Source organism: Pristiophorus japonicus, chromosome 18 (genome assembly GCF_044704955.1).
Source record: "Pristiophorus japonicus isolate sPriJap1 chromosome 18, sPriJap1.hap1, whole genome shotgun sequence".
Lineage (NCBI taxonomy): Eukaryota > Metazoa > Chordata > Chondrichthyes > Pristiophoridae > Pristiophorus > Pristiophorus japonicus.
Genome location: NC_091994.1, coordinates 89083177 through 89104913, shown reverse-complemented (window position 1 = coordinate 89104913; position 21737 = coordinate 89083177). Strand labels below are relative to the sequence as shown.

The 21737-nt window shown below is 42.5% G+C and overlaps 1 protein-coding gene across 3 annotated transcripts in view; it reads left to right on the top strand.

The window, feature by feature from the left end:
- ddi2 (DNA-damage inducible protein 2) overlaps positions 1-21399 on the top strand; it is a 79359-nt gene extending 57960 nt beyond the window's left edge. For 2 of the 3 annotated variants that reach the window (XM_070860290.1, XM_070860289.1), the window contains 6 exons: positions 4322-4475; positions 6250-6360; positions 7470-7566; positions 9493-9549; positions 11561-11677; positions 13546-21397. In XM_070860290.1, the coding sequence (XP_070716391.1) occupies positions 4322-4475; positions 6250-6360; positions 7470-7566; positions 9493-9549; positions 11561-11677; positions 13546-14682 (1673 nt within the window). In that variant the 3' untranslated portion in view covers positions 14683-21397. Of the gene's footprint in view, positions 1-4321; positions 4476-6249; positions 6361-7469; positions 7567-9492; positions 9550-11560; positions 11678-13545 lie in introns of all 3 variants that reach the window. The other variant, XM_070860292.1, reaches the window with a different exon arrangement.
- Positions 21400-21737: the final 338 nt, after the last annotated feature.

Below are 21737 nucleotides of genomic sequence, written 5' to 3'. Positions count from 1 at the left end.
AGATTTTTTGTGTCCTCCTCACACATTGCTTTTCCTCCTATCTTTGTATCTGCAGCAAAATCTATTGATCTCAATTTTGACATTTTCAGTTGATCCCCAGGCTCAGCAGCTTTTTGTGGGAGAGAGTTCCAGATTTCGACGACTCTTTCTGTGAAGTGCTTTTTGACAACTCCCTTGAATGGCCTAGTTCTAATTTTAAGATTATGCGCCCTTTCATCAGAGGAAATAGTTTCTGTCTATCTACCTTACTAAATCCTTTAATCATCTTAAACACTTTAAATCACCCCATAATCTTTCATACTCGAGGGAATACAAGCCTAGCCAAGCAACCTGCCCTCATAATTTAACCCTTTTAACCCTGGTATCATTTTGGTAAATCTGCACTGCACCCGCTCCGAGGCCAATATATCGTTCCTGAGATGTGGTGACCAGAACTGAATGCAGGACTCCAGATGGGGTCTAACCAAAGCTCTGTACAACTGTAACATAACTTCCATCCCATTGTATTCCAGCCCTCTTGCGATAAAAGCCTTTTTTTTGTACCTGTCCGCTAACTTTTAGTGATTTCTGTACTTGGACCCCTAAATCTCTCAGTAACAGACCATTGGAGAGCCGAATATCAATCCACAACTCATTCTGGTTCCTCCTTACTTGCTTTCATTCTCATACTTGCGCGCTCTATATTATCACTATATCAATTTTTCTTTTGTATGGTTAGTAGTTATTCTGGTCATTCAGAACTGAGATCTTTAATTCCAGCAGGAGAACAATAAGGCTAGGCTTCTTCCCTGAAGAATCATGCCATTGTGTCATGGCAGAGCAATTTTCCTCCATCCACAAAGAATTGAAGCCATATTTTTGCATCTTGTTGCTTCCCCAAGCAGAGTTTTCTGCATTAAAAGTGTGACCTCAGTTCTCTTCCTTACCCCATCCCAACCCGACCACCCAAAAAAATCTGTTGAGAATGAATTAGTGTGCAAGTGTGACCTGAAATCGGAAGATGATTCTCTTGCTAATCACATGTTACATTTATGAAAAGGCTTCGAGTTTTAAAGTTGAGGGAATGCCTGATGGGAGAGTTTATGCCATTTTAAAAATTACTTCAATTTTTCAGGGATTCCCTTATCTACCTGTTTAATAAATATCACAAGAAAAAGCTCTTCCACAAACCAAGAGTTCTGTACCCTGAGAGGAGTTTCTTGCCTCAAAGGAGAATGCAGATGAGGGCACTCTGCTGTCAATCACTGGACCTTGATTTGTTCACGAAAGGGCAACTGAGCTCCAGTCTGTTGTCATGGCTGCCTATGCTTGATTAAAAGAATCCCACACTACAACAGTGAGCTACATTAGCCTTCTGTGTGGGGTTTCCTGCTGTCTCTAGGATATAATTTAGAGGTGTGTTTCGGTCGTCGTAGGCAGAACATCTGTGTAGTGGTGCTGAGCTCATGCATGTTCTTGCTTTCCAGATAGCCAGTGAAGCTTTTTATTTGAACATCTTGATGTTCAGTTGTTACATGCTGTTTATCTATCTGATCTCAGCAGTTTACTCCGTTTTCACCACGGGTTGGTAAGTTTTGTGTGCTTCTCATTGATGTCCATGGACCTCTTGCTGCAGTCTCAAGCCACGCAGTGACATCATTGTTTCTCGTGTTACTGGAAATAATCTAATGTTTGATTTTGTACTCTCTGTGTCGGTAAGGCGCCAGTCTTCAATCCATTTGGATCTGAAAAGAGAGGGAGCACCAAACAAATGTTTCACCAGAAATTGCCATGCATGAGCATTGGGAGTGGTGAATATTGTGTGTGAAAGTGCTGTATTAGCTCAGCTTCCACAATTCTTTAACAGAAACCTTATTTCAAATGCTGTTTAATATGGGTACAGACAAATGCAAGGACTTCTTTATAATAACTTTTATTTATATAGCGCCTTTAACGTAGTAAAACGTCCCAAAGCGCTTCACAGCAGTGTTACAGGACAAAACAGATAAATCTGACAGCGAGCCACAAAAGAAGAAATTGAGGCAGGTGACCAAAAGCTTGGTTGAAGAGGTTGGTTTTAAGGAGCGTCTTAAAGGAGGAAAGAGAGGTAGAGCGGTTTAGGGAGGGAGTTCCAGAGCTTAGGGCCCAAACTGTTGTAAGCTCGACCACCAATGGTTGAGCAGTTATAATGAGGAATGTTTAAGAGGGCAGAATTTGAGGAGCGCAGACATCGGGTTTGTGAGGTTGAAAAAGATTAGAGATATGGAGGGGCAAGGCCATAGAATGATTTGTAAACCATGATAAGAATTTTGAAATCGAGGCGTTGTTTAACCGGGGGCCAATGTAGGTCAGAAAGCACAGGGGTGATGGGTGATCGTGACTTGGTGCGAGTTAGGACACGGGCTGTTGAGCTTTGGATGACCTCAAGTTTACGTACTGTAGAATGTGGAAGGCCAGCCAGGAGTGAGTTAATGTTACAGGCAATCATTTTGTCTTATAGACAAAAGTTTGCATACTGTCTTATACTTATTGCCAATATGCTCGTGTAGGCCTGATCTCAAACTCCCGGTGTCCTGAAAACATCAGTTAATTGTATGCATTGGGGAGGGGGTAGGATTTTTCTGTAACTCATTTAAAAGAAAATGTACATACCGAAATTCCTTATCATAATTGCTCTTTATGTTGCAAAATTATGTAATGTGATGCAGAGATGCAATACATTTTAACTAGCCAATGAGTGATTGGGCTGTGTTATCTGTGAATACTACAAGTATGATTGAGACACTCTGGCTGTTATACTGTCGGTTCTTTATACCAATGTTATCTGCTGTCTCTTTTCTGGAAATGCCATACGTACATCTTTTTGTCTATCTGTTTTCATAATGAGGCTGTGACATGGCTTAGAAGGCGCAAGGTAGTAAATAGCTTTTCAATCCAATTTTGAATTGGTCTACCCAGGAATCATCCAGCTTGTCATCTTGTCGACAGCTTCAATGGGTTATTTGTTCATGATCAATATACTGTATGTTTCTTATCAGAACTTCCTCCAATATGGGGCAGCACATGCCAGTTTACAATAGGACTTGCACAATTTCCAACCTTGGGATGTCAAGTGGCAGGTAACATTTGTGTCACTTAAATGCTAGACAGTGACCATACCAAAAAAGAAAAGGCCCAACTACCTCCCTCTCCCCTTCAAAGGCATCATCATTGCTGAAGCACCCACCAATATCTTGGGAGGTTATTGTTGACCAGAAGCTTAGTTAGACTAGTCATATCAATACTGTGACCATAAGAGCAGGGAAGAGGTTGGGTAGTTTGCAACAAGTGGCTCATCTCCTGACCAGTATTCCCTCTAATATTTTTTAGCGCAGCGTGGCTCTTTTAAATACCACAACGGCCTGGATGGGTGCAGCCAGGACAGAGGTATCAGCTAGATTGCTGCTCAAAGTCTACCCCTCCAACACTGTACTATCTACAGAATGCTCTGCAGTAATTCATCAAAGCTACTTTAATAACACCTCTCAGCCCCGCACCCACTACCACCAAGAAGGGCAAAAGCTACACTATAATGGGAACACCGTCCCCTCCAAGTCGCACACTGTTCCGTAATACCATCACGGATCACCGCAAGGACTGCAGCAGTTCAATCCCACAACCACCTTCTCAGGACAGCTAAGGCTGGATACACAATACAGTTTTGCCGGCATCATCTCCCTGGGAATGAATAAAAAAATATAATAATCTGAGTTATATCTCAGATTTGCTTCAAGTACAGAAATAGAGTTGCAGTAATCATGTACAATAGAAAAGCGCTTCTTTCTATTTTTGAAATTGTTTCCCTTCCTCTTGATGTGCTTACCTTTTCTCTGCTCCCCTCCACTTCTGTAGGATCTGATTCTTGCTGGAGTTCAGTTGCACAGGTCTCCTCTTGTGCCTCACCCAGATGGTTATCCTTCCTAAATCAGCCTAGACAGTGAGTGTGGGCAGGTTATTTTACTATGGAGAGCATCACGGCCTCGCCGGATCCTGTTCTTGTTCAATGTTTGCACATACATTTTCCAGCAGGTCTCACTGAAGAGTGACCAAGAGCAGAGGGACCATGGCTGATTTTGTTTTGTTTTATTTTCCTTGCTTTCTCCTCCCAAAAGTTCAGGGATGCTCATGCTAGTTGTAGCACCCCACTGCTGGCCCTGAAATCAGCAAACTCAGCGCAGGCCAGACATTGAACCTGTAATTTCACAGCACACGGTACATTAGATGAGTTTTTTTGTAGGCTTGTTCAGATGCTTTACACAGAAACATGATTTTTTTTTTCCCCCCTCCCCCCTCCATTTTTTAGGTTCCTATCCCTCTCCAAAGGCTGGAGCCACATTAGTTGTGTACAAGGACCTCCTGGTGTTGTTTGGAGGCTGGACCAGACCAAGCCCCTACCCTCTGCATCAACCCGAGAGGTTTTTTGATGAAATACATACCTACTCACCCTCCAAAAACTGGTAAAGAATTCATCATTGTTTAATGTACTGCTATATTTCTGAGACATCTTAAAGCTGGAACTTAATGAAAGAACTGCACCAAACATCATTCAATTTAAGAGCATGTACTAGTTTCCCTGGTTTAGATAAATCTAGTAATCAAGTAACTATAGCAAAACCCTCCATCCTGCCTGCCTAATTACAAGTTGGCTTACTTGGCAAATTCCTTTTTCCTGTTTTGTGCTTAAAAATGTATTTAACAAAAGTGTTCAAGCACAAACTCAAACTGAGGGAAGTGTAGCATTAAACACCACTTCATGCTGTTTCCTGGAGTAAAAAGAAATTGTTACACAGCAATAATCCAGTGATACTAACAGAAAATGCTGGAAATACTCTGCAGACCAGGCAGCACCTGTGGAGTGAGAAACAGAGTTAACGTTTCAGGTCGACGACCTTTCGTTTGTCTGACTCTGTTTCTCTCGCCACAGATGCTGCCTGACCACCTGAGTATTGCCACCATTTTCTGTTTTTAGTTCAAATTTCCAGCATCCGCAGTATTTTGCTTTTCTGTTGCAATGCATCCAAGGAATCTTTCTGGAGCCAAAAGAATCAGTGCTGTCATGTACAGAGCATCCCACATGATTAGGTAAGTAGATGGAGGTTTTCACTGTAGTTACCGAATTAATTTAAGCACAACAGGAAAATAAATTATAAGAGTCAGGGAACCCAGGAAGTCATATATAGAGATGGCGTGTCTTATCAGGGAGTCATGCACAAACAGTGACTGATAGATAAAGACCCTCTGGTTCATTGACCCTGTCCCACCCAATTGTGACACAATATATACTCTCCATCCCACCCAAAACCATGTGATCTTCTGGAGAGCGTAAACCAGATTTTAAAAAACAGACCAATTTAGGGGATAGAATCTGGGAAATTCCTCTCCCATCCAGCTAGCCAAATGAAACTAGTCCAGGAGTTCTCTCTGGCCCTGAATTCCCTACAGTACCTTCCTCTAAGAGGTGATGACTGTCCCAGGTCCAGCTCTCGCTTGAAGGAATTCAGCAAATCAGTGATTAGATAAGTGGATGGAGGTTTTTAGTTACCGGATTATTTTATTTAAGCACAACAGTAAAATCAGTTATAGAGTGTGGAACCCAGGCAGTCATATATAGAGATAGCGTGTCTATCAGGGAGTGACTTTGTCACAGTTTGGTTTCTTTTAGGGACTTGTACTTCTAGTGACCACGGACTGATCTGGGGGACCAAGGTGCTTCTTGTGCACCTCTTCACTGGAGGAGAAAGTTAGATTTTAATCTGGCAGGAGATCAGTGTAAGTAATAGATACACAATATAGCGTACCAGCTAAGTGCTGCATCTTCAGTCAATGGAGCGCTTCTTGAGTTGGGGCAGCTCTGTGTCTTATTCCAGGGATGTCAGCCACCTTCCAGTTCCTCATTAAGTGGCCATTCTTCATGTGTGAGGCTGAACAGCAAGTGTTGTCAGGCAGTGAACTATGGCGAGCACCTGAGCCCAAACCTGTCTTAACTCACAATTTGCAGCAGGGTTCACTTAATAGTATCTGGAACTCGAGCTGATTCTCTTCCTAGCCTAGGTACACTGAGTACCATTGTAATACCCTAGCTGCAGACCCGGTTGAGATCAACTGGAGAAAATTGCTTTTAATATCCCTTTGCTGTGGTTTTGGGTATGCCTGAACATGGGATTGGATTATGAGCGTATTCGTTTGTGTAAATGTTGTCTTCTCTCTCTCTCGCTCCCTCTCTCTCTGAAGGTGGAACTGTATTGTAACAACTCATGGACCCCCTCCGATGGCCGGCCATTCATCCTCTGTAATAGGAGACAAAATGATTGTATTTGGAGGGTCGCTAGGCTCTCGACAAATGTATGTATATATCTTAAAGAATTTACTGGTAATTTACGCAGAAACCGTTCAGTGCTGAGTTTTTACAATGAGATCCTGTATTTAGCTTGTCCCCACCCTTCAGATTATGCCCCGCCCTCATTTTGTATTTATTTTGCTTCCTTCTCAAAATATGCTGTGCGCGCACTGTTCTCTGGTTTATAAAGATAAGCAGTTCCGCTCTTGAGCTGACTCCCAGAGGTTCCCAAGAGCTGCTTGACATGACAGGCCTGATCTTTGATCGCTCTCCTTTGTGGAATGGCTAGGCTTTGCTCCCAGTGGCACCACTGAGATTGGGAGGTTGCTTTGTGAGGAATCGCAGGTATAACCTGCATCCGGCAGCTTCAGGTGGTGCGTTAGATCATCCATATGTCAGCTGTTAAAAATCTTTTAACAGATACCAGGATTTCTGGTATACTTTTCAAGGCTACTTTGTGCTGGGAGATCTGTGCAGGGAGTGGATATTTGAATACAGCTTAAACCAATGTAACTCTTGAGTGATCAGCTGCCTCATCTCAGCTAGAAAACGTGGCAGTAGGCAGAATCACGGTTAAGGTTAAAGGCATGTGCTGCCTCTCAGTACCTTTTTGATCAGATGCAATGCCCTCGATTCAACCCTAATCCACACTCTGAATGCATTGATGCATTCTCTTGAAGTTGTGCAGTAAGTATTCAGATGCACTACAGGTCACCCAAACATTATACATTGTGCACATTCTGTCACCATTGACATCCAGTGATCTTGTCACTCTGATATTGTTGCATTGCTCTAAATGCAGTCCCTTTTTGTTTTGCTAAGCAGAATCCCATTCTGTTGATAGTGTTATCCTCCTGACTTACTTTGCTCCAATATTACTTTGTTTCTCCTTCACTTCTTCTGATTTACCCATGTCTTCTTCCTTTTGTGACCTTTGTATTATATACTTCTTTGCTGTTTGTACTTTAAATTTTACGTATTATATACTTCTTTGCTGTTTGTACTTTAAATTTTACGGTGTCTGGTTGAGCATTTTATAGTGCCAAAGTTTAAGAACTTGGAAGTTTTGTTAGTTATTTCTGTCCTGACCTGTGCTGTTTTAACTTTCATTCAGGAGCAATGAGGTGTGGATCCTGGATATGGAGCAATGGACCTGGTCCAAACCGGCAACAGCGGGTAGCATGCCCCATCCAAGGGGTGGGCAGTCCCAGGTGAGATAGAGAGAGGCCTGTCGATGACCTTGCTTGTTGATCAGTTTGTGCTGCTTTTTTCTTGTTGCAATGGGGAATATGCATTTAGGATGTGTTTATATTGGTGCCATTGTCAGCCAAGCTCGTGGTGCTGATTTATCACGGGTGGATAGAGTTGGTGGCCTATCAGAAGCCTGTCTGGGGTTAAATATTTACTCAACTGCAGAAATGATTCAACCTGGGTGTGGAATATTTAGGATTTGTCTTCCCCCGCCCCCGATACAAAGTGCTGTCCTAGTTAACTTGTAAGCTATTCTCCTGACTTTTTCTCATGCAAACTAGAAGATTTTTTATTACCCGTGATGAACTGGCAGAAGATATAAAGTATAAATATATGTGTTTGACATGAGATGGCATTGTGAATTTACATTATACTGGATGGTAATTAAAAGCCTACATTCAGTTGGATAGTGCCGATGTAATGGGTTCTCAAATGACCTGACCATGACCCCATCTTAGCCTAGTTTCACTTCATTCCATTTCAATAAGAATGCCAGGAATGGTTTTCTTATTATTCTTTGTGAGACTTAATTTCTTTAATTTGTTTCCTTTTACTGTTTTATTCTCAACAATGTGTGCCCCTTATATTTACTTTTCTATTTTTGCCTTTTCTCTACTTTTCACCTTCGCGCTCTTGTTTCTCTTATTCTTTCATGCCTCTTGTTTTCTGATCCGTATGTGTAAGTAAAGGTGAAATCACTCAGGTTTAGCACGTGCTGTCTTATTGCTGCTAAAAACTTATGGGTACAAATTGCCATTATTTTGAGATGTTACCGCTAAACAGATTGTTGTCTGTGCTTTCTCCTTGCCCTGTTCTCCATCTCAATAGAGCAACTATAATGTATGAAGGTGTCAGCTTTGGCTCAGTGGTATCATTCTCGCCTCTGAATCAAAGGTCATGGATTCTAGTCCCACTCCAGAGACTTGAGTACAAAATCTAAGCTGACGCTTCAGTGTAATACTGAGGGAGCACCACACTGTCAGAGATGCTGTCTTTCAAGTGAGATGTTAAACCGTGGCCATGCCTGCCCTCTCAGGAGGACATAAAAGATCCCATCACAGTATTCAGAGAAGAGCAGAGAAGTTCTCCCAGTGTCCTGGCCAACATTTATCGCTCAACTAAAATCACAAAAACTGATTATCTGGTCATTATCTCATGGGATCTGTGGGACCTTGCTGTGTGCAATATGTTGTTGCTTTTCCTAGATTACAACAATGACAATGTGTGCATGCTCCGTCCATGCAGCAGAGCTGGTCTCCAGTCGTCTTGGTTAATCTTTGCCACTGGACCAAGACCTCGCTCTGTCAAGCCCGTGTGGTGGCTGGTGTGCAACGGCCACCACCCGTTAAAAAAATCCACACACAGGTATCTTCCACCCTTCAACATGTAGTTTGGGATCTGGAATATTAGGTCCTTCATTGAAAAACCTGTCAACTCATTCCTTTTTGGCGTGGAAGGAAGTCATCCTTGCTTTGAGGGACTGCCTAAGATGACACTTCAAAAGGACTTCATTGGCTTTAAAGCACTTTGACATGTCCTGAGGATGTGAAAGGAGCTATTTAATTGCAAGTTCTTTCTTTCTAGTTTAATTACGTATGCTGAATACATCACTTCCGTGCGTTGATCTCTAAAGTAAGAGAATTTCAACGCCCTGGGTACCGTACGAGTTCTGGTTTGCAATATTAGTGTGTGGTCGTACAGTAAAACACTTCTGTCTTTGATTTAAATGGGTCAGCTCGTACGCACAAAAGAATATGCCCTATATTTTAAAAGAAGCATCGGAAAGGAGCTGTCAAGAGAACATGAGTAATGTAACCTCTGTGAGGTATTTACAGATGGACAATGACCTGAATTTAACAAAAAAAATGTTCTAACTTTTATTTTAGATTATTATTGATCATGAAACTATCCTGATCCTGGGAGGCTGCGGAGGACCCAATGCGGTGAGTATCATCATCTTCCTATACTGGGGCATTTGTTCCCCATCTATCGCTCCTTGAGTTTGGGCTAGTTACAACTAGTGCAGTAGCACTGCGATGAGGATTGCAAGCAACAAAGCTTGCTATGCAGTAACTAGGAAAAACAGCCTTTAAGAACGATTACTTAATCCTCTTAACAGTTTCAAGCTTTCTGTACATTAGTGAATTAGCAAATGAAATGAGCAAATTCTGAATAGGTCAATAATGCAGTTAAAAGTGAATCTAGAAAAAAAAAATTCTTAACACATAGGGGTGTGAGAATGCAGAGCACACTGTTGCAGAAGGCCTTAGATGCAAAATTAGAAACATAAAAAATAGGTGCAGGAGTAGGCCATTCGGCCCTTTGAGTCTGCACCACCATTCAATAAGATCATGGCTGATCATTCATATCAGTACCCCTTTCCTGCTTTCTCGCCATACCCCTTGATCCCTTTAGCCGTAAGGGCCATATCTAACTCCCTCTTTAATATATCTAATGAACTGGCATCAACAACTCTCTGTGGTAGAGAATTAAAGAGGTTAACAACTCTAGGTGAAGAAGTTTCTCCTCATCTCGGTCCTAAATGGCTTACCCATTATCCTTAAACTGTGTCCCCTGGTTCTGGCCTTCCCCATCATCGGGAACATTCTTCCTGCATCAAACCTGTCCAATCCCGTCAGAATTTTATATGCTTCTATGAGATCCCCTCTCATCCTTCTAAACTTCAATGAATACAGGCCCAGTCGATCCAGTCTCTCCTCATAAGTCAGTCCTGCCATCCCAGGAATCAGTCTGGTGAACCTTTGCTGAACTGAACTGAGAATTGATTGAGTTCCCTGGTTGGGAATTCTAGGTCACAGTCTCAGGTTACGGGGTAAGAAATTTAGGACCGAGATGAGGAGAAATGTTTTCTCGGAGGGTGGTGAACTTGTGGAATTCTCTACCAAGTCACTGAATATATTTAAGAGGGAGATAGATAGATTTCTAGACACAAAAGGCATCAAGGGGTATGGGGAAAAAGCAGGAATATGGTGTTGAGATAGAGGATCAGCCATGATCATATTGAATGGTGGTGCAGACTCGAGTGGCCATATGGCCTACTACTCCTATTTTGTTTCTATATTTTCTATGTTTAAAAGCAAGGTAGATACTTGGGAAGTAAAAATATTAAGGGTTTTGGAGCGAGGACAGCAAATTGGGATTAAAAACATCAAGAACTGCTACGGCTAACGAAAAGGTAGAGCAGGCGCCGTAGGCTGAATGGCTCTGCTTTTACTAATGTTAGTATTTTAACATTTTAGACCAGAGCAGACACTCCGACTATAACTGCGTAATCTCAAGTCATGTTGCTAATTCTGATTTTTTGTTCAGTTTTGAGGACAACAATATTGAAACCATTTTTTAAAAAATTGCTTAAAAATGAATGCCCAAAAATAACACTAAAAATTATAGGGAGTGGAATGGAGGCAAGAGCCCTAATCTTGATGTAAGCATATATTGGCTGCTTTATAGATCTGTGGGCTACAGCATTACACTTAAAGATAGTTTACAGTTCTATTTTCCTGGCTTTCCATGCGTGACAGCATAAGTCCTATTTGATGGCACTAGAAACAGCCATGAAAAGATGCATTTGATTTCAAATTCTATTGGGATTTGTAGGAAGCTGGTGAATTCACAGATTTTAAATAAATTTCTGTAGTGTTGTCCCGTAAATAAGACATATGCGTAGAATTCTGCATGTTCAAGTTGTACACATGTAAGGGGTGTATCTCTGTAACATGGAGGAACTGCACCCTATTTAATCGGCTACACTTCAGTACTTTATGAATATAATCCTGTGTTTGGTGTTGACCTTGGCCGACTTCCCCCAGCCATGATGTTTGGGGTTGAGGGCAGTATGTTAATTAATGGCTGATTGTGTCCACACTACTACATGGCCAAGTCAGCATGCTTTTAGTGTACACATTAACTTGTTGAATTGCTGTTCCGAAACAGCTGTTTAAGGATGCCTGGCTACTACACATGAACAGGACCCCTTGGACATGGCAACAGCTAAAAGTGGAGAATGAGGAGCATGGGGCACCAGAGCTATGGTGTCACCCAGCCTGTAGGGTAAGACTTCACAATAAGTTCATGTGTTAAACATGGAGATTAGATGGCTTAGCTAGTTAACCCCATGAGTAACTGTGAACAGACCAGAAACGCTTGGGGTTTGATCTATGCCGAGTTGGCTGATTTCAGCTGGGTTTGGTAGGTCAGTACAGCTGACAGCACTTCTGGGTTAAAGAAGGGCAAATTATCCAGGGTTCTTTGCCTTTGTTTATTATTCAGTAATCCCTGCTAGAAGTGCACATACTTCAGCATCAATGGTCAGGATATAGGTTACGGCTGTAGTTGAATAGCCTGCCAACACTCACTCTCTTGGCTCACACGTGAAGAATTACCTCTTGGGTAATGTACTGAAGAATGACTGGCACCTGTGGAGAGGTACCCCAGCCAGGAGTCAGCACCTTCAGGAGCGGAGGGAAGAGATCGGTATTAAAAAAAAAGCTAAACAGAATCACAAGGATTAGTGACTGGACCACTTTTGGAGTGTTTTACAATGCTTTGTGGCTTCTGGTATGAAAGCAAATTTTATTGCAGCCGTTCACCCTCCTGTCATGGTTGCTTTGCAGGAGATCACTCTTTGATTTATTCCTCATTGAGAGGGTATGACAATCTAATCATGGCAAAAAACTTCCACATCTGACAGGGGTCAGTCTCTATATATACAAACTGTTGCACCCTATGTTTGAAATCATAATTGAACAATAGTTATCCTGATAGCTTTAGGGTGGGAGAGAAGTTGGTTGATCAGTTACTTCTCATTATCCATTAAACCAGGTTCTAGTAAAACCACAGCCCCATTTTTTTTTTCATTTTCTAAAAGTAATTTGTTTTCTCTTGCACTTTTCCTTTTTTTTGTCCTTTTCCACAAGCTGTAGAAATAGAACAATCCTTAAAGCTTGATCCATGATTTTCACTTTAAGGGCAAGACCTCAGTCTCTGCCATTGTTGTACCAGTGTGCTGGAAACAGCTTTTATTGACAGTTCTGGAGTGTGAAAGTTAAAGCCTTGTCTTGCTACATAGAACAAAGTCATATCTTATGATCGTTATTTGTACACCATGGGGCACTTACTTTTGGAATATCATCATGAAGCCAAGGTTAGCAAACAGCTGATGAAAGTGTTCTGCATTGATGCTGCATGAGAAAAGCCTTCAGGATCATTCTAGATATGGATACTTTCCAAGAAAATCTCTCAAATATTCCTGCAAAGCTTCCAAATAGAACAATCCTCACACTTTCACCAAATAAAGTTTAGATATAGCAGCAAAATGGACTAACAACTCACTAGATCTGGTATCTCATCCAAACCTAGAGGTCCTCTTGAGGTTTTGTCAGGTTAGAATCCTGCGATACATAAAAGAAAGCTGAATCAGGAAGGAATTAACTTGCCTACCTTGTAATGTCTTCATCCTTCTTTGCAAATGTCACTCGCTGGCAAAGCCCACACATGAACGATGGCCACTAAAGGCTGCCGGCACCTGCGAAACCCTGTCCCAGAGAGAAATCGGTGCCTTCAAGAGAGGGACGACTGCCATCCAGCATAGTGACTGAACTTGATTGAATAAACTGCCACCCAGCACCAGGCTATTTGCAGATTGACAGAGAGGTTGGGGGCAGGAGAGTAATCTTGCTGCTGAGGCAAGAAGGAGATGAAAATAATTTTCTGTACTTTGAACTAATCGTCGGAAGAAACATAGAAACATAGAAAATATGGCCTTTCTCCCTCTCCGCAGTCCTTCGGTTGGGGGAGGCAGAGGAGATAATTGTGTTCATATATATATTAAAAAATTGAATGGAATTTGTTCTGATTATTTCAAAATGTTAATGGTAAATATGAACAAAGTTGACTAATCTTTCTCATTTAATTTCTAGGTTGGTCAGTGTGTGGTAGTGTTCAGCCAGGCACCCAGTGGTCGAGCCCCCCTCAGTCCCAGCTTGCATTCTCGCCCATCTCCTATCAGTGCCACACCACCAGCCCTTGGTGCAGAAATGAGAGAACATCGATCACAGTCGCCGGTACGGAGTACTGATGAAGTACCTTGTGTGAATGGACGCTGGGGTACATTGAGGCCAAGGACGCACAGGCCAACAACATCTGGTTCTCGGGAAGGCAGCCTTTCTCCAGCCAAAGGGGAAAGGTCACCAGTTTTAAATGGTGGGACATTATCCCCAGGATCCTTAGCTGGTTCTTTGGACAGTCCAGTGCAGCCAGAATCCCCTGTCACGCCGGCTGTGGTGGAGGGTTACGATCTTCGAGGTTCTGTTGGAGGACTTCCGCATGTCTCTAGGCAAAGCGCACCAATGGAGCAGAAGGTAGATTCAGGATTAGATCCATGTAGGTCTCCAGACTCAGTAAACTGGGACTCAAAACCCTCTTCCAGCAGTAACCATGGAGAAGAGGGGAGTGGGACAAGTCCCGGAACTGAGATTAGTGTTGGGAATGCTCCGGAGCAGACAAATGGAATTCACACACCACCTCACATTGCAAGTGCTTCTTCAGGCCCAGTCTCACCAGGAGCACTCCGAAGAGGACTGGAGGCCGTGAAGGATTTCTTACCAGAAAGTTCAACGTCCGTTGTGCCGGCTAGCTCGGGTTCAGCTCCTTTATCTGTGTTGCCAGGAAGCCACGGTCAAAGTTCAAACAGTACTGATGCAGCACTACGCCCAGCGCCCGCCCAGGCAGATGGACATGCTCTGCCACCAATTGCACGCCGGTTAGGCCACCACCCACCTCAGTCCCTAAATGTAGGGAAGCCCTTGTACCAGAGCATGAACTGCAAGCCAATGCAAATGTATGTGTTGGATATAAAAGATGCAAAAGAGAAGGGCAAAGTCAGTTGGAAAATATTCAACAGCGGCTCAGTTGTAGGCCCGCCAGAAACCAGCCTCCACACAGTGGTGCAAGGCCGGGGCGAGTTGATCATTTTTGGGGGGCTGATGGACAAGAAACAGAATGTGAAGTACTATCCAAAAACCAATGCGTTGTATTTTGTGCGAGCTAAGAGATAATGCACCGCCTCAAGGTATTTCACATTACCTGATGCACACCCATAAGCTGTGAATTCAAAAAACATTTATCTGTAAAACTACTCTGGAAATGGTTTAAAGTTTGCTTGTTAAAACACAAATTTTACTCCATTCCAGTGAGTTTGTTACATTCGGATTGATCTGTCTTAATTTGATTCTTGCTATGTTCTCAAAAGCTTCTGCTGCCTTCAATACTGACTGGATGAGGAAATAGCGCGTGAATATTTCCCCCCATTGCAGTAACCCGTGAGTGGTATGCTACAGGTTAGCAAACGTGCTTTAGCTAGGTGAGATCTTACTATAAACAAATGCAGCTGCATTGATAGTGGCACAATGGGTCTGCAGGAGTCTGCAATGCCTGGTTTGAAGTTGCAGCTTATCCATAGGAGCTCATGCCCACTTCTTTGAGATGGGTCATTTTGCGATTCAGTATTTTGGTCGCAACCTTCAATTTGCTCAGTGATGATTCTTTAACAGATCAGCTAATTGTCATAAACCAAACACTCCAAAAATTGCACATGCTGACTCCAAAGCCAGTTGAGTTGACACGTACATTCTGGTCAATGAAAGGTGCCGTATAGAATTTAAACTTTTTCTTTACTGCAGTTTATAAACTAATTTATTTTTTAAAGAGAAACAGTGTAGCTAATGTATTGTGAAAGAGAAATTTAGGCATGGACGGAATTGGTACTTGTCATAGTATCTCCCCACAGCGGGAGGGGGGCATTAAGCCTGGGGTATACCTGTCCAACTAGGGAACGGGGCACTCAGCCCTTACTGCACTTGTCCAACGGGAGTGGGGCTGGGAGCACTAAGCCCTCATTGTACTTGTCCAACTGAGGGAGAGAGCACTAAGCTCTCGTATCTATCCCATTGCAGAAGAGGGCACTAAGTCGTCATTGTACCTGTCCCATTGCAGAAGGGGGCACTGAGTTGTTAGTGTCCCGGTCCCATTGTTGGGAAGGGAGGGGGGCGGGGGGAGGAACCAAGGAATGTTGGTGTTTCTGGAGTTGTCCTAATGACTTGATGTAGAGATGCTTGAAAGATGTAAGCCCCACAACTATCAAGTCTTTTGTCACCCAGATGGTAACATAGGATAGAATCAATCCAAAGGAAAAGTGGCCTTTTACGTTGCTGAAGACTGGTGAGTCTGGTGGTAATCAGTTGGATTGCGTTGCAGAAACTTTGCTGCATTAAAGTCTGCCTGTTGTCTGACTTGGAAAGCTGTCTGCCTCATTTCAGTCCGGGCACAACAGGAGCTGGTGTTTCTGTATCTTTTAATGCTATATCAGGGAGCTGGTTGGTACAGCTGTCTTGGTTTAATTGAGAGCCTCACATAACCCACTGGCTTCAATTAGCCTTTTCAGTGACAAAAGGAACTTACTAGGAGGCGTTTGCAGGATTTCCATTTCTTTTCTGGAATATTTTTATTTCGTAAAGCTGGCGTTTTATTTTTCCGCCTGTTCTGGCCATTTAACTGACGGCACATGATGCCTTTGGTCATCAGTTCTATATGGGTGTCCACTTGAGCCATAAACAGCGCCCTGTTTTAATGAGATTGCATTGGCCTTTTTTTTTTACTTATCATCTAATGAGTAATTCCATTATCAATCAAGTTAAGAGTTTACTGCCAATTTATCTAACTATGTTTCAAAGGCGAAGATCAGATGAAGTTGCCGGGGAACATGGGTACTGAGCTGCAAACTTGGTGAATTTTCCTGAACTATTTGCCTTGTTTCGCCATTATTTTTGTGCTGATTTTTTTTAGTCTTGCACAGACTCCAGGACAGTATAATTTGCTGACATTTTGTTGCAAGCCACGGTTCCCGGCAGCATTGCTTTTGCGATTGCTCCAGTGTGTTGCGCCAAGGAGTGGTGAGCTGTACCTGCAAGTCCCCACACTCTCTGATCCCTGTTTCAAATGAGGTACCCTGCATTCCCTGGGGAGACTGCGAAAGGAAGAACAAAAGCACAGGACAGAGAGTTAACCTACCTGTCCTGTAGTTTTTGTAGAGTCTTTTCAGTTACTTTGTGGATGCTAGGATAACCTTGCCTCCTAATGTTTCTTTGCTCTCCCTCTCTCTTGACAGTAAGAGGAGAGGTAACAACACTGAATACCAGCTCTGGCAACATCCCACAACAGACAGGCTATCATTCAGGCCCATGGACACACGCAACAGGAGCTGTATCTAGGGCTAACGGTGAAAGTGAGGCAGGCGTGAGCAGACCCCACAGTATTATGAGTGTCAGTGCCCTGGAAAGTGGGTCAATTTGTGGTGTAATGTGCTGTTCTTGCACCAATAACTTCATCAACTGTTCAAATCTAACAAAATGCTGATCACAAAGGCTGAAAGAACTTGTGTAAGATTAAGTCCAAGTGCAGTAGAAAGGAAGGATTACTTTCAAGTCCAGATGGCAGTAAATACATCAAATAAAGGAGCTGCTTCAGTCTACAGAGGGCCAGTCACCCAAGATGGTAGCTTTCAAATTAGAACTCACGAGGTCATCTTGAATTCTGTTGGGCGGGCGAACCTTTGATTTACTAATGTATTTGCGTGGCCACCTAAAGTTTATCTAGACTCCAGAATATAGAGGAACTACTTCCAACCCTGTGCACGCACACAATATAGATGGATGTACATGGCAGCTAATGGATACATCAGTTCATACTGTAAACCTGCCCCCTCAGCTGTCCTTGTGCATGTGATGGTTTGGAGTCTGCTGCAACCGGTGTGTCTTTATAATGCGTGACATTTTATATAATGTGACACAGTCTAGAGACCCAGGCTGATTTTTATGGTGATTTGGTTTCTCTCCGGATGCCAGATCCTTAAAAAATACAGCGTAGTAATTTGAAGTGTTGACAGTTGCCCCTAAAACTAGAGAATCCTGTGCAGTGTCTGAGCACATAGTGAAGTCACTGGAGAGAAGGGAGCTTATCACAGGCTCTCAATGCTGTGATTTGCTGGAAGCTATCGGCTGCAGTGAGTGTATGCAGTGGTGCACTGCTGTCCAAGGCTACAAATGTGTTGAAGGCAGTAACCAGGCTTTAAAATGCACAGATATGGTCCCTTTGCCAGACCTGCTGCTTTGATCTATTTTCTGCAGGTTTTAGTTAATGTAAGGATGAACTAAAATGCTGCTCAAACTCCGAATCAAGTAAATGTAGCTGGTGAAAAACCTTTCACTTTTTGATGTGCTCCAGGTATATGACAAGACTGTTGGGTATGTGGGTATACATATCTGGTGAATCCTTTTCATGCCTCAATTCATTGAATTCATGCCCCGGTTTGATGAGGTTTGTGGTGCAGATGTATTTTGTATTTGTGATTTCCCCCCCTCCCCCAAGTAAAACCACAGCTGTGGTGTTATTTATGTCGGCCTCTTTCCTAATCACCTAATCATATTGATTCACAAAATCAGTGACATTAAATTCTATGCAATACTTTCATCCCCCAAACTGAGCTATTCAAATCTGATTCCAGCTTATCCTTCCACTGATTCTCAGACTTTGTTTAGTATTCACCCCGTGTTATGCAATCACTCTCATTTGTGCATCTATCTTCCTGAGGGAGAAGGTAAGCACGGTCTCTTTGCAGTTGAGGTGGCTCCAAGATGATGTGCCTGGTGATGGATGTTTTGAACCAGTAAACCCTCTATAGCACACTTGGTAATCTGATAACTAAAGCAGACAGGTCCACACTGCTCCAGGACATTGACCAGCCAATCTCACTAATGGGACCTGAGGGGGTAGATCTTTGGGGGTTGGGATTTTTCCCACTGACTGTCAGAAAGCCCTAATGGGCAAGGTGGTCCTGCACAAACAGTGAGAATCTTCACCAGTACTCCATGTAAGTTGTGCAGTTTTAGCTTGTTACGCACCAGCAAGTATCCCTGTGTACACTTCAGGGTCCTTAATTCTTTGCTCTGCCAACCTGTGCCTAAGTTCTCATGACTTGAGTAAATGAGTATGTTTCTATGGGGAGAGTATGTCCACACCATTTTGGACAAACACAGACACTACAGATGTAGCTGGGTTCAGAGACTCCAATATAGTGATGGGTTTCCCTGTGACAGACACTTTTGGTACATAGCCTTTCCCCTTTGCATGTCCTGACCTGTTCGGGTGGCCTGATTTCAGTATGGTAAAAAACATTTAGCCAGTTGTATTCAGAGACTACCGAAGTTTTGGCTCTCCCTTCTCCTTGCCTATAGCTGCTACCATTAGATCTGATGATTTCATATATTCAGCTGTTGTGAAAGTGAACATCAGTACAAATTTGTCCGAACAATTCCAAACGCAAAATGGAGGAAACTCGTGATGCTACTTGAAGTCTGCGAGCTCTTTGTTCAGTGACTATAATCCCCTCCAACTGTTCTATCTATCGATGTACTAAGCAGAGCAGTTAAAGGCCACATTGGTTTCTTTTTCCTCTGCCAATTTCTATCATGTTTGCAAACGGGAATTATTTTCGCTAGGTATGGGTTTATCTGTCAACTATTTAAATTTGATTTAAATTAGATTGCTGTGCCACTTTTGGCTTCACGGCTTTGCTTAATATAATTTTTGCTGCAGTTTTTAATTTTTTTCCTTAATTTTGTGCACGTTAAGATGAAAGAATGGACCACTTTCCATTTTGGACACCTAGTTCGTAGATCAGGGACAGCACAGGTTTGTTCCCTCTACATTATCTCAATCTCAGAAGAGCACCCCCTTTTACACTAATCAGGATCTTTTGGCCTCTGAATGAGATTGTCAGCTTACTGCCAATTGGCAGTTTATTTTACTGTGGACCAATGTCCACTTGGAATGGCCAAACGTGTACAGCCAACAGATATGGGAGATTTATTCCATTAGCCCAGGTGCACCACCTAATTTTTTTTGCAAAGTGTAAGGTTTGCATTAAAATAACACATTTTAATGTCCTCAGGATGTCCCAAAACACTTTGTTTTTAAAAAAAAATTATTTTGAAATTCAGTCACTTGTTATGTAGGCAAAGATAATTTGCACACAACAAAATTGCACAATTTTGTCAATGAGACACATGACTAGGTACTTTGTTTGTGGTGATGGTTGAGGGATGAATGTTGGTCTTGACACTGAGAAAACTTCCTGCTCTTTGAGTAGTGCTATGGAATTGTTAACATACACCTAAAAAGGCAGACCTGGCCTGGATTTAATGTCTCATGTGAAAGCCAGCAACACTGATAGAGCAGGTTCCCTCAATACTGCATCGAAAGGTCAACCTAGATTATGGTGTGCTCATGACCAGATTAACTTTTAGTGACAAGTTTAAAATGTTCAATGTTAAGGGTTGGGCCAGCTGTATTTTTAACGCTTGTTACCATTTGCGTGGTTCAGAGGAGTTTATGCAGTGTTGGAACGGATTAAGTTCCGTAAAAAATTATTGGGAATTTAATTTCATAATGTTCCTTTTTACTGTTTGTATTTAACTCTGGGCTTGTCAAACAGCAGGGTGGTCTCTGGTAGCAACATCTGTTATTTTTAACTTTTCTGTATAAACAGAGGGGACTCCTTTTGGATTCAGTTCTCTGCACAACCTCGGTCTTATCCTGGGAGTTGTCACTGCTCTCTGCCTCTATAGTAATGATTTTTTTCCCTCTGAGCTGCAACTGGCAGTTTGCAGAGAGCAGTAATTCTGGACTTGCAGTGGACAAACCACTGCTCTATTTTCCATGCAGAATGTTTGGGTAAATATGAATTGTAAAATTAATTAGAAAGGAGGGAATCCCTGAGATTTCAGCAGAGCTGCTGGGCAAGTGAGGCAGAGCAGATTTCCTAACAGCAACAGCCAGGTCATCAGGCACTGACACACTAGGGGGTCTTCTGCTGCCACCTGCTGAAATATAAAGAGACAAGCTCTTTTGGGTAGCTGTGGAGGGTTTTATACTGGGACATTATAGCTGCAGTACTGTTACAAATTGTTCTAGATCTCTCTGACTCTGTGTTTTCCTGGCTATGTCTCTTGCATCTGGTTCTAAAGCATCTGTTTGATTTATCATCAATTCTTTCCAAAGTAACCAAAATAATTTGCAGCAACCTCCTTAATTCTATCTAGCTTTCTCCAGTGCTTTGATTAAATAGCTGAAGCTGGTGCTGCAGTTAGAATTGAGATGCCCTCCTCTCTCCCCTACCCCCTTCCAGGCACTAGAGCAATGCTTAGGTTACAAACTCGACACATTTATATTTTTACAAAATGGTGTTGGTGTTTAAAACACAATTGGCATTCTGCACTCTTGTATTAAGATTCTAAATTTGAAATCCAAGGTTTTTCAGTGGAAGGAGAAAGTTTAAAAATGATCTGGACAAATTCCGACAACAGTTAATTTAACGTGAAAGTCAGTAGAATTTTGTAAAACTTGCTTTTGTGCTGAAATTACTGTTGTGTGGGATACAGATGATTGAATTAGCTTTGGGAAGCTGTACTTAAACCAGGTTTCTCCCCATCAGAATAACTTCTGTTTATATCAGAAGCTTTCCTCTCTAATGCAGTGGTCTTGTGTGAAATCTGCACAGCATTCCTACACAGATGCAACAGTCGCTTGTGTTATGGGCTGAGCAGGTGTGTTGCCTGAGTCCATGATTTAGAGTGTAATGGAGGTGTTTTGTAAAACTGTTTGAACCAACCTTTAATTAAAAAGACATTGTTTAAAGAAAGAATGGAATTATTATTGCTGCTGAGCAGAGTACTGACCTGATTGGATAGTCGTAATACTACGCGCATCTGAGCCACACAGCCAGGAAGGTCCCACGTTCAATTCCTCGTCTGTTCTGGGTTAACTGATTTCAGCCAGATTAGCAATAGGAATGCCAGCACGAACCTAGAGGGCCAAGCAACCAGGATTCTTGTTTCTGTTACTATGCAGTGACCTCTGATGGGAAGTGCATGTGTGTGGAAGTTGGGATACCCTTCATGATTAAATAGCTTGCCAACACATATCTAGGCTCGTATATTTGGGTAAGTTACTGGAGAATGGCTAGCCCTTGTGGAACCTGCAACCCAACAAGGGTCAT